The sequence below is a fragment of the Peromyscus leucopus genome, chromosome 7, assembly GCF_004664715.2.
Source record: "Peromyscus leucopus breed LL Stock chromosome 7, UCI_PerLeu_2.1, whole genome shotgun sequence".
Classification (NCBI taxonomy): domain Eukaryota; kingdom Metazoa; phylum Chordata; class Mammalia; order Rodentia; family Cricetidae; genus Peromyscus; species Peromyscus leucopus.
In genome coordinates this window covers 19,492,981-19,509,302 of record NC_051069.1, presented here as the reverse complement: position 1 = coordinate 19,509,302, position 16,322 = coordinate 19,492,981, and the positions used below count along the sequence as shown (strand labels likewise).

Sequence of the window (16,322 nt, the reverse complement as noted above, 5' to 3'; positions counted from 1 at the left end):
ACCTGATTTTTAATATCTGTAAATCTAACCTCACTGGCTCCTGGTAACTAACTGCCCATCTTACTCCTGTAAAAAATATTTTCTAACTTAATCTTTTTACATTTCAATTAGCTGCTTCTAGATTTACCTGAAAAACCTGATAAAGGCTTTTCAAAGTCATTGATAAACTCTGCATGGAGGAGGGGAGGCTGGGGGAGGAGGAAGGAGAAGAGGAGGTTTGTGGTTGGTATGTAAAATGAATAGAAAATTTCTTAATAATAAAAAAAGAAGAAAATCTAAATAGCATATGCTTGTGGCATGGCATTTAAGGGTGAAGAATGGATCAATTATTATTCCAAGCTCTTCAGTGATTTAACTACAGAAACATACTACAAATTCATTGAGCTAACCATTATTAGCTAATACTATCCTCTATGAAGAAGTCAACACTTTCTTAAAGACATTCTCTTGATTTACTCCAGTCAGTAGATACCAAATATCCATTTAAGCAATTCTGACAAAAGACACAAAGAAGGAAAGTTAAAACACAAAGTAATTTTCGTAATAGTTGGCAGAAACCAAGAGTTTGGCTTTGTATATGTGTGTATATGTATGTGTGTATGTGTGTGTATGTGTGTGTGTGTGTGTGTGTGTGTGTGTGTGTACTAAAGAATCCTAGACTTGCAAACAGCAAGGGAGAGGCATTAATGCACCTCCTTTCACCCTGCCACCATGGTGAGACACATGCAGGCTTAGTCCTCACTGAAAAGGGCACCAGTAAGACACTGCCTGTCAGCACAGAGATGACAGAAAGCAGCAGTACACACTACTCCAAGAAATGGCAGTGACATCCCTGGAAATGAAACATGAGCAAACTATCTTGAAGAATCAAGAATCACTCTTAACCTAGGCCACTCAGGATTCTCACACAGTGTGTATGTGTGTGTGTGTGTGTTTTTTTTTTTTTTGGGGGGGGGAAGAGCTGAAAAACAGCTCCCCTTTCAAAATGACAAATTAGTTCACCAATCCCAAGAATCAACAATACAAACACCCAGCACTTGACTTCAAGTCAAGATCAGAGGGATCGCAGAATGAGACATTTAAGATGGTTAGCGGACTTGAAAAGTTATTTAGGCTGAATGTGATGGTACACACCTTTAATCCCATCACCAGGGAGCAGAAATAGGTGGATCTGTTAGTTCTAGGGTACATAGCTGAAAATGAAATCTACTTTTTCCTTTGTAAGAATTTTTTTAAACTTCATTGTTGTGAGTGTGTGTGTGTGTGGACGTGCACGTGCCACAATGTGGGGGTCAGAGGACAGCTTTTTTGATTCTGTCCTTCCACCTTTCCATGGGTTCTGGGGATGGAACTCAGGCCATTAGCCTTGCATGGCAAGTGGTTTTACCCACTGAGCCATTTTTGTCAACCCTGAAAATCAATTTTTGAAAGAATCCAAAGAACGGGTTAATAGGAGATGAAATGTGGTTAACAGGAGAATTCCTGAACTAGGAGAAACTTAGTAAGAGAAAATACAGCAATGGTGAATACCGAAGGGCCTGAAAGAGAAAGAACACAGAATTCACTCAAACACTAGCTACACTAGCCATGCTCTTCCTCTCTAGACCTCATCACTTGGCAACGCTGAGTGACCCTACAACTGAAATCAGAACATTTCTTCTGTTTTGGTTTTACAGACAGGGTTTCCCTGTGTAGTGAACTCACTCTGTAGACCAGGCTAGCCTCGAACTCAGAGATCTGCCTGCCTGTCAAGAAAATTTTGGACACCAGAATATCTCATGTTTTGAATTTTGGAATTAAGGATGTTCAAACTATACTACTTTACCCTCCACCCCCTTCAATTTGCAATTCTGGTCTTAAACTTGGGGCCTCATACAGGTTGGGTACATGTTCTACACTAAGTCACACTCTAGCCCAACATTTATTTTAGTGTGACTTCCCCCTGATACATTGACAGTCATAATTTTAACACCTACCCTTTTTACAGTATTACTAAGTACTTTGTTACGTACATACGTGTGTGTGTGTGTGTCTCCCAGCCCAGCATATACACACATACAGTGACTACTCCGCTCAAAGCAGAAGTTATGAACTTGTCCTAATGCACACCAAAAGTAAAACTCACTCTGCTGCTCCCACTGTTTGCAGTTCATTGTGAACCTCTGATCCACTGAAAACAATACAAGCATGATCTTAAGGGTCAACATTTATCCTAGCAGATCTTGAATAACTACTACGTCTAACATATGAGAGCAGAAATATTAATTTTGGGTGGTGAAGAATCAAATAGAAAACTGGTTCAAAAGCAGTTATTAGCTTAAATAATTCCTATCCAAACATGGTGGCTGAGATGTAATTTCTGAAGTCTGAGTTTAAGAGTAACTCCTGTGCTGAAGGTCACACCCAAGCTTTCCATCCAGGGAAAAGTCGGCTGAGTTTTTTGGGATCCATGGCCTGCTGGATAAGCAAGTTCACCTGTCCACCCACACTGAGCACAGTGCCTTCTTCCACGCCTTTCAGCTTCTCCTGCAACCTCATCAAAACACGCTCAGCTACTTTGTTGAAACTCTGGTCAGTATCACTGAGGATAAAAACATGAAGATTACAATGAGGTACAACAGTTAAGGGCTTGGGAATAACGAAATCTAAGTAACTAACAATAGGTCCCTCCTAAAATCGCCCACCTAAGACTTCGTTTGCATTCCTGATCTTCTGCATTGGGGGTAGAATGGAGATCAGTCTCATCTTCTGGCCTCTGCTGCAAATACAAAGCTTTTAGAGGATTCATAGTCCAGTCAAAGAGTGGATCGTACAAAAGGACCTAGGCAGAAAAAATAAACCATGGGCATTTTGATTACACAGTTAAAATCAATAGCAACCACATCATAAAATAACACGATCACAAGCAGCTGACAGAGGAGCCGACTCAGAGATGAGGAAGCTTTTTGAAGCATACGCTCCAAGGTTCTCGTCCCAGCCCAAGTTCACTCTTCCTCCAGGGTCGGTGTCAGGCTGGCTGACAGCGACCTAGTTGGAGGAGACTGCTACTGTGGTTTTCACTCCCTTCTCTTCCCAGGTCTATTTCATCTCACTCTTAAGCCATGGTCCCCAGTAGGGTTTTAGCACCATCAAAACTAACATTTTGACCACCAAACCTACTACCCACTCTAGTGGCTCTTTTTCTATCAATCAGAGTCCAAGCTGGGTAAATTTAATAAAAGGATGTAATTTATTCAACAGCTAACTGCCCTGCGGTGTGTAAACACAGACATTTCTTGTTTTCATTCTTTTTTTTTTATTCTTTTTTTTTTTTTTTTTTTAGTCAGGCTTATGCAGTCTTAGGAGTAAGTGGAATACTTGGGTACAGAGGCAAATGATTCAGCAGGCCAGGCCAACATCACAGGACCAGAATCCTTTCTGATTGTCACCTTCATTGGGTTTCTTCAGCATCTACATGCTGGGACTGTACTAGATCAGCAGTATCAAAATTTTTCATTGTGTAAGGCTGCCTTGGGTGTCCTTCAGAGCCACTGATAAACAATGGAGGGACTGACTTCGAAAGGAGCGACCTCAGGACTGGGAGCCGAGATGCTATCGGGAAACACTGCCCTAGAGCAGGAGACAGCAATGGTGACTGGGAGACTCTTCTTCAATATCCATAGCTTCACCATAGCAAATGACTCTCAGAAATCTGGACTGATTTACCAGGGGCAACACAGAACTTTGTATGTCTGTGAGGGATGGGTACGTTCCAAAACGACACAGGTACTGTAAGCAGAGATAGAAATCATTTCTCAGGTGCAATACTCTCACTCAGACAACAGTGACAAACTGTTAATTGAATCTTCTAAAGGACATAGCTTCTCCCTTATTATCTATCACAGTCTTAATAGTGCCAGTGAAATGCAAATGGCTCTCAACCCTGCCTGCACAGGAGTGATTTACAAAACACACAGGCTCCTTCTTCATCCCTAGAAATCTGGTTTGAACTCAGTTAACATCTACTCTTTAGAAGCAGAACAGATGATACCCGTGTGCAGCCAGGCCTGTACTCTACTTCCTGTATTTCCCTGTGCAGGAAACAGCTGAGTTCTTGTCTCATACATCCTTACCAGGTTTGTAATGACTGCCAGAGACCCACAATTCTCACTTGGGTAGATAGACTTAATGTCATAAGCACGGGAAGTATGACTTTCTTGCCACTCTGTCCTGGGTCTACATGAAATGATGAGCCTGATGTAAACGTGCATGTTCTGCAGGCCCCAGCTCCATTCGGATGAGCTGTCTCAAAGCTAAACAGCAAACGCACTGCAGGAGCTTCAACAGCAAACCTTTCTTCAGTTATGCTGGCCACAAACAATGCTGGCACTGATTTGCATCACAATTAGCTCTGAAATTTGTAGGGAAACTGATATATATTATTGACTTCTCTTCACGGAAACCAATCTCAAAAAAAATCTCATATAGGATACATTGGTATGTGTATGCACATACATGTGTGGGTGTGACTGGAGACGAGAGGTTGATGTCAGGTGTTTTCTTCAATCATTTTTCTACTCATTTTTCGAGACAGCGTCTATCACTGAAATGGAAACCCACCAATTTGGCTATACTGGCTGACTAGTGAGTCCCAGAGATCCTCCCATCTCTACCTCCCCAGTACCAGATGATAAGTATGCACCACTATGCTAGTTTTTACATGGGTTCTGGGGATCCAAACTCAGGCCCCCATGCTTGTGTGGCAAGCACTTTACCAACTAAGTCATCTCCTCAGCCAAAGTGGGATGTCTAAGATGTCAAAGTGCTCATTTATTCTTTAAAAATTGGAGATTACTTAACAATGCAATAATATTCCAAGAAATGTGAGGAGACTAGAACCAGTTCTAACCCCAAACTTCGCGATGTATAAAAATGCCCACTGTGCCCCTTTCTGCTGCTGCCCAGAACCAATCGACATGAAATGCAGCACTGAGCTTCAAATGAGTGACGTCCTAACAAGGCAGGCTGACTGGCAAAGGAGTCCAGATGTCCTTATGTTGGGGAATGTTATTCTAAGGTGTGTTACTTTTTTAATGTTGCATTGGTTTAACTCTATGAAGCTGTGTTACTGTGCCTGTCTAAAACACCTGATGGTCTAATAAAGAGCGAATGGCCAATAGCAAGGCAAGAGAAAGGATAGGTGGGGCTGACAGGTAGAGAGAATAAACAGAAGGAGAAATCTGGGAGAAGAAGAAGTAGCCAGAGGAGGGAGACTCTAGGGGCCAGCCACCCAGCTACACAGCAAGCCACAGAGTAAGAAACAAAGAAAAGTATACAGGAATAGAAAAGAAAAAGCCCAGAGGCAAAAAGTAGATGGGATAATTTAAAGTTAAGGAGAGCTGGCAAGAAACAAATCATGCTAAGGCCAGGCATTCATAAGTAAGAATATGTTTCCGTGTGTGATTTATTTGGGAGCTGGGTGGTGGCCCCCCAAAAGAGTAAAAAAGCAACAACAACATCCCTATGCATACTTTACCTCTACAATGGTTAGCAGAGTTTCCTGAGAACTGCGCATAACTTCCATGGTTTTCTCACAGCATCTGCAAGGTGAAATACATTATAAACATGGATTCTATAGCACACCAAAATTTCAATCCATCTTTGCCTATATGCATTTATGTATACATATGTAGGTGATCCTTGCTAGCAGTTCCCAAAATTTTATTTCAAAGAGCAGACCAGTTGGCAAAGACAGCATTTAAGAGATGTTCCAGAAAGTACGATCTATACAAATATGTGTGTATGTGTGTGTGTGTTTCATAAGCTCAGCACTTATTTTTTTTTAAAAAGACACTACTACTATGAAATACATTGTCTTGATTACTAAGGCAAGTATTAATTTACTTACACAAGCTGAGACTATGGACATTTACTGGAAAAACTACAAGAAACGGCAAAATCTTTGGCTTGGGGTTATACTGAAACATGGTTCTTTCAGACAAAACTATCATTTCTTGAGTCCAAATTGGAGAGCTCCATCAGGTCCCTCCCCTTGAAGCTCAGGGAACCCCATTGGAGATGGGGAGGAAGAACTGTAGGTGCCAGAGGGGTTGAGACACCAGGAGAACATGGCTCACAGAATCAATGACACAGGACTCATAGGGGCGCACAGAGACTGAAGCAGCAACCACGGAGCCTGCATGAGTCTGTGCTGGTCCTCTGCATATATGTTATGGCTGTTAGCTTGGTAGTTTTGTGGGACCCCTGACAATGGTCATGGGGGTGTCTCTGACTCTTCTACCTGCTCTTGGGACCCTTTTCCTCCTACTGGGTTGCCTTGCCCAGCTCTGATACGAGGGTTTGTGCCCAGTCTTGTTATGCCATATTTGGTTCATATCCCTGGGAGGCCTGCTTTTTTCTGAAGGGAAACAGGGGAAGAGTGGATCTGGGGGAGAGAGGAGGTGGGGGTGTGTGACTGGGAGAAGTAGAGGGACGGGAAACAGAGGTCAGGATGTATTGTATGAGAGAAGAATAAAAACAAAACCAAAAAATTATCATCTCTTTAAGACCCCCCAACAATGAGCAACAACAAAGCATGTCAGCTAAGGAAGGGCCTCTTCCAGAGGAGGTTAGGTATGCTGACCTCATGGCATGCTGAATTAAGTCCCAGGTGGCTGGAAAGCACTATTACTGCCTGTACCAAGGGTCTTTTCCTCAGTACTGTAAATCTCATCATCTATATACATTTATTATCTGAATAATTTTGATAGCAAAAATTACCTGCCTTCCCTCCCTTACCTTCTGAAGACACCTTCCACACCAGTGATGCCCATGCCATCCACGATATCTCTGCTGAGTCTAAAAGGAACTGTTTCTGGAGTGGGAAGGATTTTACCCTGCTCAAAAGCCACTCCTAAAATCAAAGAGACGTGAAGCATGAAAGTGTGATGGGCTCATACACTGTCTCCGTAAGTACACGTTAACTTTGTAAAGGCAGCAAATAATCTATCACTCACATTCTATTAGTACTAGATGATTATTCTGTTCTTGCTTTCCCTGCCTACCTCACCTCCATCATCTATGAGAACCACTTCAAATAAGAATGTTTAAAATGTTAAAGACTCATGTAGTAAGTGTTTTAATATATTTTAAATAAAGTTTTGAGATACAAACTCACATGCTTATTTTGAAGTAATTACAGATTCACATGCGATTCTAAGAAATAATGCACAAGGATCACCCTACATACCTTCCACCAGTCTTTCTCTCTATAGTAGAAAACCATGGTACAGTATCATAGCCAGGGTATGGACACAGTACAGCCAAGACATATAACATCCCATCACCAAGAGATCCTTCCTACAGCCCTTCTATAGCCACACTGACTTTCCTCACACGGCCTGTCAATCCCTACACCTATCCCCATTCATCTAACCATTAGTTTGTTTAGTTTTATAATTTTGACATATCAAATGGATTATATATATGAAATCACACAGCTTTCTGGGATGGGGTTTCTGCACTAGGCAGACAACTGCATTCACTCTACCTCTGTAGTAGTTAATAACTGGCTTTATTATGGCCTTCATGGAGAATTTTCCTCCTGTGGCTTGGAAGCTTCCTCTTTCTAGGGCTGAAGAAATGGCTCAGTAGCTAAGATACATCTTCCTCATGTTTTCGGAGACTTATTTATGGTTTTTTGTTTGTTTGTTTGTTTTTGTTTTGAGATGGGCTCTCACTTCATAGCCCAGACTGGTCTGGAACTCCCTATATAGCCTAAGTTGTCCTTGAACTCATAGCAATCCTCCTGCCTCAGCCTTTTAAGTGTTAGGATTATAGTCATGAGCCACCAAGTCCACTCTGGTTTAGATTTTCAATAACTAGCATTCTCAAAGCTCACGTCTTCAGTGTGAGATCAGGATTTCCTCCAGCCCAGTGACTTCAGCCATCTCTATTGCGGAGAGTGTGACTCACCATTACATCAAACCTCTTTTATATTGAGCTTCCACTGCTTTCTAGAAATCTCACTAATGTTTTGAAATAATGCGCAAAACTCATCGTTTTCTTATTTTTTTAATGAAATCTGGCTATATTCCTTTGTTAGATGCTTTGGATGTCTGGAAATCCCCCTCCCACTCTGCATAACTAACTTCAATGGTATAACCTAGAACTCATATGTCTTCAAATCCAATCTCCTGGTCACTACAACTCTAGTCCAAACCTTCATCATTTCATGTCTACACTATTATTTTCTCTCTTAGCTTCCTGGTCCAAATTGCTTAGAAAGTTACCTAAAATCCAAACACGATTGCCTCTTGGTTAAATATTTGTTCACTTCCTGCCATTTAACAGATTAAAAGTCAAAACCCTTTAGCCTATCCTTTTAAGCCACTCCCACCCTCTCTTACTTAGAGGCTAAGTTCCCTCTAGCAATACTTAGGCCAGCTCTCCATTACTACCCCACCCCCTACTTCTAGATCCCCACCGTCTCACTCCGTCTTCCTTCTTTTTCTTGCGCTGCCTTCTCTTACAGTGAGATTTACTCATTACCGTAGGTGGAGATAGCTGCTCCTCTCACCACAAGTGCTTATGCTTCAGAAAAAAATCTTGTTATATATTTCTGTGGCTATGTCTGCCTTCCTCATGTTTGTAATATGCTGATAGGCAAATAGTCCTTGATGACTACATGTTAATGAAAGATATGTATCTTTTAATACTCACCCAAATCTATGTGTACGAGTTCTGCTGACTGCTCGTTTATCAAGATATTCTGTACATGTCTATCACCAAGTCCAAGGATGTAACCAACTAGGGAAAAAAACAACCACCATGTGAAATCTCTAACGTATATTCAACCATAATCTCAACTCGTACCATTGACTCTATGCAATTTTAAGTAGTTTAGACTGTAAAGCTATTTAAAAGGACTTATAAAGTAAGTAGTGTGAAGAGTTTAAGTCAAACCTAGCCAGATACTTTAATGTACATTTTACAAAATGATGTGCTGCTACAAATATTTTCTCTTTGTTAAAAAGCATAGATTTTCTCTGAAATTAGTGTGGTTAAAGCTGGAGACCCTGATTTACCTGGGCAAGTGCAGTACACTCAAAATTTTAAGTGTTCTTATAAAACAAGAGATGCAGTGATGGGTAATTTCAACATTCGACAGTGAAACTTTCCTCTGCTTAATGAACTATGCGATCAGAAACTGATTGCTACTTTATTTCACCAGGTGCTTGTGCAGGCATAACTGCATTTCTATTTTTAAGACAGATAATGTCATGCCTTAAAATACCTTTAACTTGATGAGAGGTACCATACAGTGTTACAGAAAAATCACTGGGTAGGGAATAAGGATGCCCCATGCCTGGCTGGTCCTATTGTTAACTGAGCCTGCTTTCTTGTTTATAAACCAAATCACTTTAATCCAATTGGTGATTTCCAGGCAGAAGAAGTTCCCATAAGTACTGGGGAGCTTGCCTAAACATATATATCCTGTTAATCTAAGTACAGTACAAAAGTGGCAGAAGAAACTGTCTTCAGTTGCAAATTAACATGAGACAGTTTCTACATCTCTATTAATTCTCATATTCTAGGATTTTGTTAACTGACTTATGTAGTAGATTATTATTTTAAGGGGTGTTACTTTTCTTTATGTCGCATTTGTTTAACTCTGTGAAGCTGTGTTACTGTGCTAGCTAGAAACTAAGCCAAGCTAAGGTCGGGCATTCATAAGTAATGATAAACCTCCGTGAATGAATTTATTTGGAAGCTGGGTGGTGGGTCCCCCAAAAGACCAAAACCCCCAAAAGCATTAGATTTATCTAACTAACTTTATTTCAATCTCATAAAAAATTAAAAAGTCAAAACATATGTTGTATAGCAAGTATTTAAACACATATCACAATTTCTGTTCTGAGATTCTATTAAATGAACCACTGAGTGGTAATATATTAGAGATTCTGTACAGAAGAACATTAATGAAAGAAAGCCAAAGGGCAATATCAAAGGTTTTATTTTCCAAAGAAAATCTCAAAGAGCCTTTATTAAAGGGAGATAAAATAAACCACACCCACTATATTAAAAACCAAAACAAAACTGGTTATTTTTCTATCTCAGAATAGAATTTTCTTCCATAAAGATGGTTGCAAGCTAACAACCATCATGAACAAACACAATGATCTCATCACGAGGATAGTTTGAGCAACAACTACCATTACCACTACCATCCTCTTGTAAGTCAGAATGTAGGTATGTGCTCAATATCTAAGAGGATTACAGGATTACCAATAGAAGACGTGGCCACACTACGCGTATATGCCAATCGTTTCTCAAACCAAACAGCTGGGTCCAAGAATTTTTCCATGAAGAAGTAACGGAAAACTGGTTCAAAGTTTTGGCAAATAGTCATGAAGGTATCATATTTCTCTTCAAATGACTTCCTTTGCACTTCCTTTAAAAAGAATATTTATAACATTTTCTCAGTATTATGTATTATGCTCATTTCATTCAACTATTATCCACAATACTTCTAGATGAAATAGCTAATAGATTATCGGGGCAATAAAAAGATAAACAAGACATTCTACTCACAAGAGGTTAGCAATCTGGTCAGGAAAGCCTTTAATTCAAGTGATGATCCCATTAGGATCCTATCCCTTGACTGCTTTTTAACTAAATTCTAATCTGAAGGGTCTTGTAATACAGATGGAGCGACAGAGAAGGCAGAGGCAGCTCCCAGTAATCTTAGGTGGGGTCAGAGCACGCACTGTGACAGGACAGAGGGGTCAGTCTTCTGTCCTGAAACCTCTCTGTGGAATATGCTCCTGAAGCGAAGTTTTTCAACTTCAGTGGGCTCAGTGCCCATCCATTTGACGGTGACATCCTAACCTGGCCCAGGCACCTCTAGTTAACTTGAGTGATGTGCCACTCCATTTCCCATACAACATCCTCACTTGAATCTTTCCAAACCCAAATACAGCTGCTCGCCTCACTATCCAGACAACTGTGAAGAGCACTCCTTTCTGTACACGGTTTTTGTGGTTGTTTACTTTTTAATAAAATTTCATCCAGGTATATATTGTGTATGGAGTGTATCCCCACCGTGTTCCCTCTCACCCTCTTTTCCACCAAATACCCTCCCCTTTGAATCCTTTGTATCCCTGAGACATTTCACTTCTGCTTTCCTTCACTGTATACATACATACATAATTTTTTTAAATTTAGGAACCATCTGTCTGAGCCTGGCTTAATTAGTATTATTATCATCTCCGGTTGCATTCATTTTCCTGCAAATAACATAACTTCATTCTTCTTTAAGCCTTAACATTTTCCATTTTATCTATTCTTGTTGCTGAACACCTAGATTAGATCTAGAATTTAGATTCTGTGAACATCTGGCAGTCCTTCATACACACAGGAACAGTATAGCTGGGTCACAGGGTAGACATATTTTGAGGTTTTTGAGAAAACTCCACATTAACTTCCATAATGGCTGCACTAGTTTACATCATCAGCTTATGTAAGGTCATCTGTGCTAGCATTTGTTGTTGTTTTATTACTTAAAATTTATTTTTAATTTTTATTTATTTTATGTGTATGGATGTTTTACCTATATGCATGTATGTGCATCACATGGGTGCCTGTTGGATACCCTGGAGTGGGGTTTGAGGATGGTTGTGAACCACTATGTGTATGCTGAGAATTGAACCTGGGTCCTCTGAGAATATCAAATGCTCTTAACCTTATTCAGCTCCATTTTATTACATTTTTACTTACTGTGTGCAAATGTGGTGGCTGGCACTGGTGGTGGCACAATGCACATGTGTCAGTCAAGCACAGAGTTGGTGCTCTCCTTCTACCATGTGTAGACTGGGTTCTGAACTCAAGTGGTCAGGCTTAGCAGTAGGAATCTGCTTATCTGCTGAGCCATCTCTCTAGGCTCCCTGTCCTTAATGACTGTCAATCTGACTTGAGTAGGAGAACATGTAAGCATGGTTTTGATTTGCTTTTCTCCAATAGCTAGTGAAGCAGAACACTTATTCATACTTGTTTAGATTACATTTCATCTTCCGTGAACTGTTCATTAGCCCATTTACTGACTGGGTCATTTGTTTTCTTGTTTCTTTCCTTTCCTTTTTTTTTTTAAACGTTCCTTGTTTATTCTAGATATTAATCTTCTGTCAAATGTATAGTTGGCAAAGACGAATTTCCCTCATTCTGGAAGCTGCTTTTTAATTTCATGTGACACCCGTTTGTTGGCTGGGGACCTCATTTCTGAGTGACTAAAGTCCTATTCAGAAGGACCTTGCGAGCAGCAGTATTTCCCCACTTCTTTAACAATGTAATAGCACTTTCAATCAATCAATCCTATCAGCTTTGCCTCCTTACTATATCTCTTATCTACCCATGATTATCCATTTGTACCATTAATTAGTCTTACTTAGTTCAGATTATAACCCCAATCTGTTTTCTCAAAACCACAGCATACATTATTGCCAGAATTATCTTTCTAAAATGTTAATCTGTTGCTGAGCATGGTAGCACATAACTTTACTCCCAGCACTCACAAGGCAGAGGCGAGCAGACCTCTGCGTGTTTGAGGCCAGCCTGGTCTACACTGAGACCTCTGGGATAGCCAGGACTAGAGGGACCCTACCTCAATACCAACCCCCCCTCAAAAAAAAAAAAGCAAACATGATATCTTCACAAGGGTCTTTTTCACCTATAGGATAAACACTTATAAACATCTTACCGCAATCCTCCGCTTTTAGGATCAATTACTACCAGCCTCATTCATTCCTCCTCAAAACCTAAGCCTGTGCTGTCTATACCTACTCATGCCTCTTCCCCGTTGTCTGTATGCTTCTACCTGGAAAACCTACTTATTTACAAAGTTCAGATACCTTCTCACTCAGAAAGCCTTTCAAAAATCTAATTCCCCACACTCCTCCTCACCAGGCACAACAAATGCTCCCTCCTCTAAGCCTATCCTTTACCACAGGTGCCCTGCACAAACTCCCATCAAATGCTGATCACATATTTAAAAAAAAAAAAAACTTAGGGGCCAGTGAGGTGGTTCAGCAGGTCATGGTCGTTGCCATGCAAGCCTGGCAACCTGAGTTCAATCTCCCACCTGCAGGTACAAGGCTTTACAGAGTTGTCCTGTGACCTTCAACTTTGTACATGAGTGTCCACATACACACATTGTACAGGTACACAACACACATACACACAGGTGTACATACACACACACAGACATACACACAGATACACAGACACACACTGTTTAAAACAAGCTAAAAACAAAAACCATGTGACAGAAACCACAGTGAATTTTCAGGGGGGAAAAAAAAAACACCACCACCCAAACCAAAACCACATGATTTTTACCTCTTTGACAGACAATGCTCAAAGTTCTACTATGTGATACATCACTGATCACCAGCAAGTTACTGTCCCTAAACATCTCACTTTAAATAAAGTGGGGACAAGAAAGATGATTGTCAAATTTGTGAAGCCTCAGCTTAGTACCTGGTTTTCAGGAAGCATTCAATAAATGCTGCTGAAATAGCAAGTGTGGGAGGCCAGCTGGGAGACTGGCTCCCACATTTTTACCCCAGGGTACTCTTGAGGAGAGAGGGATAAGGGATATTAGATAGAAGGATAGAGGGGAGAGAAACAGAAACACAGGATAGCGTCGGGAGGGATAGATCCTTACCCACCAGCCCATCCTGTCTCTTCTGAAGGGCTATTTATAGGAATGCAAAGGGGTGGAGCAAAAGACCTCCCCCCAGCACAGCCAAGTGCAGACCCTTTCCAATCACCTGGTAACCATGCACATGGTCAAGCAATCCTCTAATGCAGCTCTGCTGGGTAAATACGCAAGATCAGATCTCACTAGGAAACCTCTGCGGGACTCCACAAGCAAGTAAATGTTAAACCAGACAGCCAACGCAGGAAAATTATTTCAGAAAGTTGTTTCATATAAAAATGGCTTAATTTGATTCTCTATTTTAGATGGCATTTTGTTTGTTTTATTAAGAATCACCTTATCACAAATTGGAAGAAACTGGTATAAAGAGGACAATGTTTCCATTTCTAAGATGACAGGGCTGGCACTTCATATTGTGCAAAGACCTTCCTATCTCACTCACACACTCATCCTGGTAAGTTTACATCCTGTAAACTAAGTAGTATCTTCAACAGTTATCTTAGGAAGTCATATATTTTGTATTTTATAATATTTGGTAGCTTTATAAGCTACTAAATAACCTTTCAACTCACCATCATTTTCTTTTGGCACTGAGAGGCACTGAAATCATTTGGTCTGTATCTTTTATGAGCACCTTCTTCGTTGTTGACAAGATATTCACCAATAGGGATGGTTCCTGTGCACCACTCAAGTACACCACTTCGCTGAGAGAGGGGAACCACCTGAGGTGAAATCAAATACCTTTGATTATAGAAAGACATTACAGAACCATTGATAACCATTCATCATCAACAGTGCAAAGTGTTTTCCAGGATTTATTGACACTCCTGGGAGGAAAACATGAAATAAACCTAGGCTCAAAAATTAAGATCTTTCTAGCTTCTGCTTAGACTTAAGAGAAGATACTCATCTCCTCTCAGTACCCACAATTCTCTGAGAGGTCATTCATGTTAACGATACTCAACATTATCTGTGATTGATCCATAATTAATTTGTTCATTTAGTAGAGTATGAACTCTGCTTTCATTATGCTTTGTTTCTGAAACAGGGTCTCATTATGTAGTCTAGGATCCTTGAACTTGTGATGCTTCTGCCTCAGCATCTGGAGTAGCTGGGATTATAGGTATGCACCACTGCACCTGCTACTTTCCTTACATTTTTGTTAATTAGGACACACGGATGTGTGCAACACACACACACAAACGTCCCGTTTATCCAGCTTGCATTTCAACCTTCATATTGGTTGGGGTCATTTTCTTATTTCCTGAAGGAGGCATGTAGCTCCTTGTGCTCACAGGTAGAAACTAGGAAAACCTTTGTCTCTTCAAAGGGAGAGATGTATAAGCTGTTTTCTGCTCAGAAGACTAGGAGCAGAGATAGTTAAAAGCCTGGTAAACTCTGTGCTATCTATATGGCCATGCCACATCAGCTCCTCCAGACCCTTGAGCTTGTTTATCTCAGTTAACCTATAACATCACCCTCTCCCAGACCCTTACCATGAGCACTGTTTAGTTTGGGCCTGCTTTCTCAGCTAATGTATAGACCTATTTTTACGTCACTTGTACTTTATAAGAATTTTGATATAGTCATGTCTTAAGCTTTATTGTACACATGGGACTGAATTAATTATCACTGGGAAACTTTTTCCAAATTGTGCTGTGCTTCAATATGCCTAAAATAAACTACCGAGTGTCAGATTCTCAAAGTCTGACCAACACCAGCTACTGAGTAGTGCTGAACCGGACCTCCTTCTTGCCTCTTGCAGACTGAGTCTCTGCTGGCCTTAGTGTTTGTGGAGACCCCCACAATTTCCCCTGAAATACTGTTGCAGTGATAGTCCACTGGTAAATATATAACAGGGTCACAGGGAATGTACTATCTTTAACTTAGTAAAGTAACTATCCAAGGTTACTTTATAGACTTACCAGGAAAGCTGTTACTGGATTTTTCCAACACATTTGCATTTGTCTGACTTTTACATTTTGCCACTTTTGTGCTAAGTGTAGCATACTGTGGTTTTAGTCTGTATTTTTCAGATGACTAACAGAATATCCTGATAGGTTTACTGGCCACTCAATTTTTTTCTTATGAATTCTGTTCTTTCCTATTTTTTATATGACAACCTTTAAATTCCCTGTAAGAGTTGTTGATATATTCTACATGTAAATTTCTTGTGAATAAAACAATAATTTTGTGTTATAGTATTACAATTCACTTTCTCTATGGATCCCATTTTTATGGTATCTTTAATTCTAAACATTTTTTTCTTTTACTATATTCAGATATGTAGAACTACTTTATGTTCTGTGTCTCAAGGAAGCCTTTAGTTCAGACTCAGCTCCTCATGCTTACAAAGCATGCACTTTACCCACTGTGCTATCCCCCCACCCCCACACAGGAAATCACTGTAAAACAAAATAAGGTGTCTAAGCTTTACTCTGCCTGACAGCAGCACCTTTAGCTGAGGCAGGAAGAGGGGTTATTTTGAAAGTAAGGATCGTTAACCAAGAGTTCTACTTTACATTTATTGAGTTTGAGATGCCTTAGCCCTCTATACAAACTAACCTTATAGGAAGCAGTCCTTCCAGATTGTTATGTGCAGATGACAGGTCTATTTTTAAGAGACCAA

At 40.3% G+C, this 16,322-nt stretch overlaps 1 protein-coding gene across 1 annotated transcript in view; it reads right to left on the bottom strand.

Moving 5' to 3' along the window:
* Window positions 1–1,284: 1,284 nt before the first annotated feature.
* Window positions 1,285–16,322, bottom strand: part of Atm (ATM serine/threonine kinase) — a 112,787-nt gene continuing 97,749 nt past the window's right edge. Inside the window, exons 57-63 of the mRNA XM_028864961.2 lie at window positions 14,266–14,415; window positions 10,267–10,432; window positions 8,701–8,787; window positions 6,778–6,892; window positions 5,516–5,579; window positions 2,685–2,821; window positions 1,285–2,581 (exon numbers count right to left, since the gene is read on the bottom strand). Of these exons, the coding sequence (XP_028720794.1) occupies window positions 2,398–2,581; window positions 2,685–2,821; window positions 5,516–5,579; window positions 6,778–6,892; window positions 8,701–8,787; window positions 10,267–10,432; window positions 14,266–14,415 (903 nt within the window). The 3' untranslated portion in view covers window positions 1,285–2,397. The remainder of the gene's footprint in view (window positions 2,582–2,684; window positions 2,822–5,515; window positions 5,580–6,777; window positions 6,893–8,700; window positions 8,788–10,266; window positions 10,433–14,265; window positions 14,416–16,322) is intronic.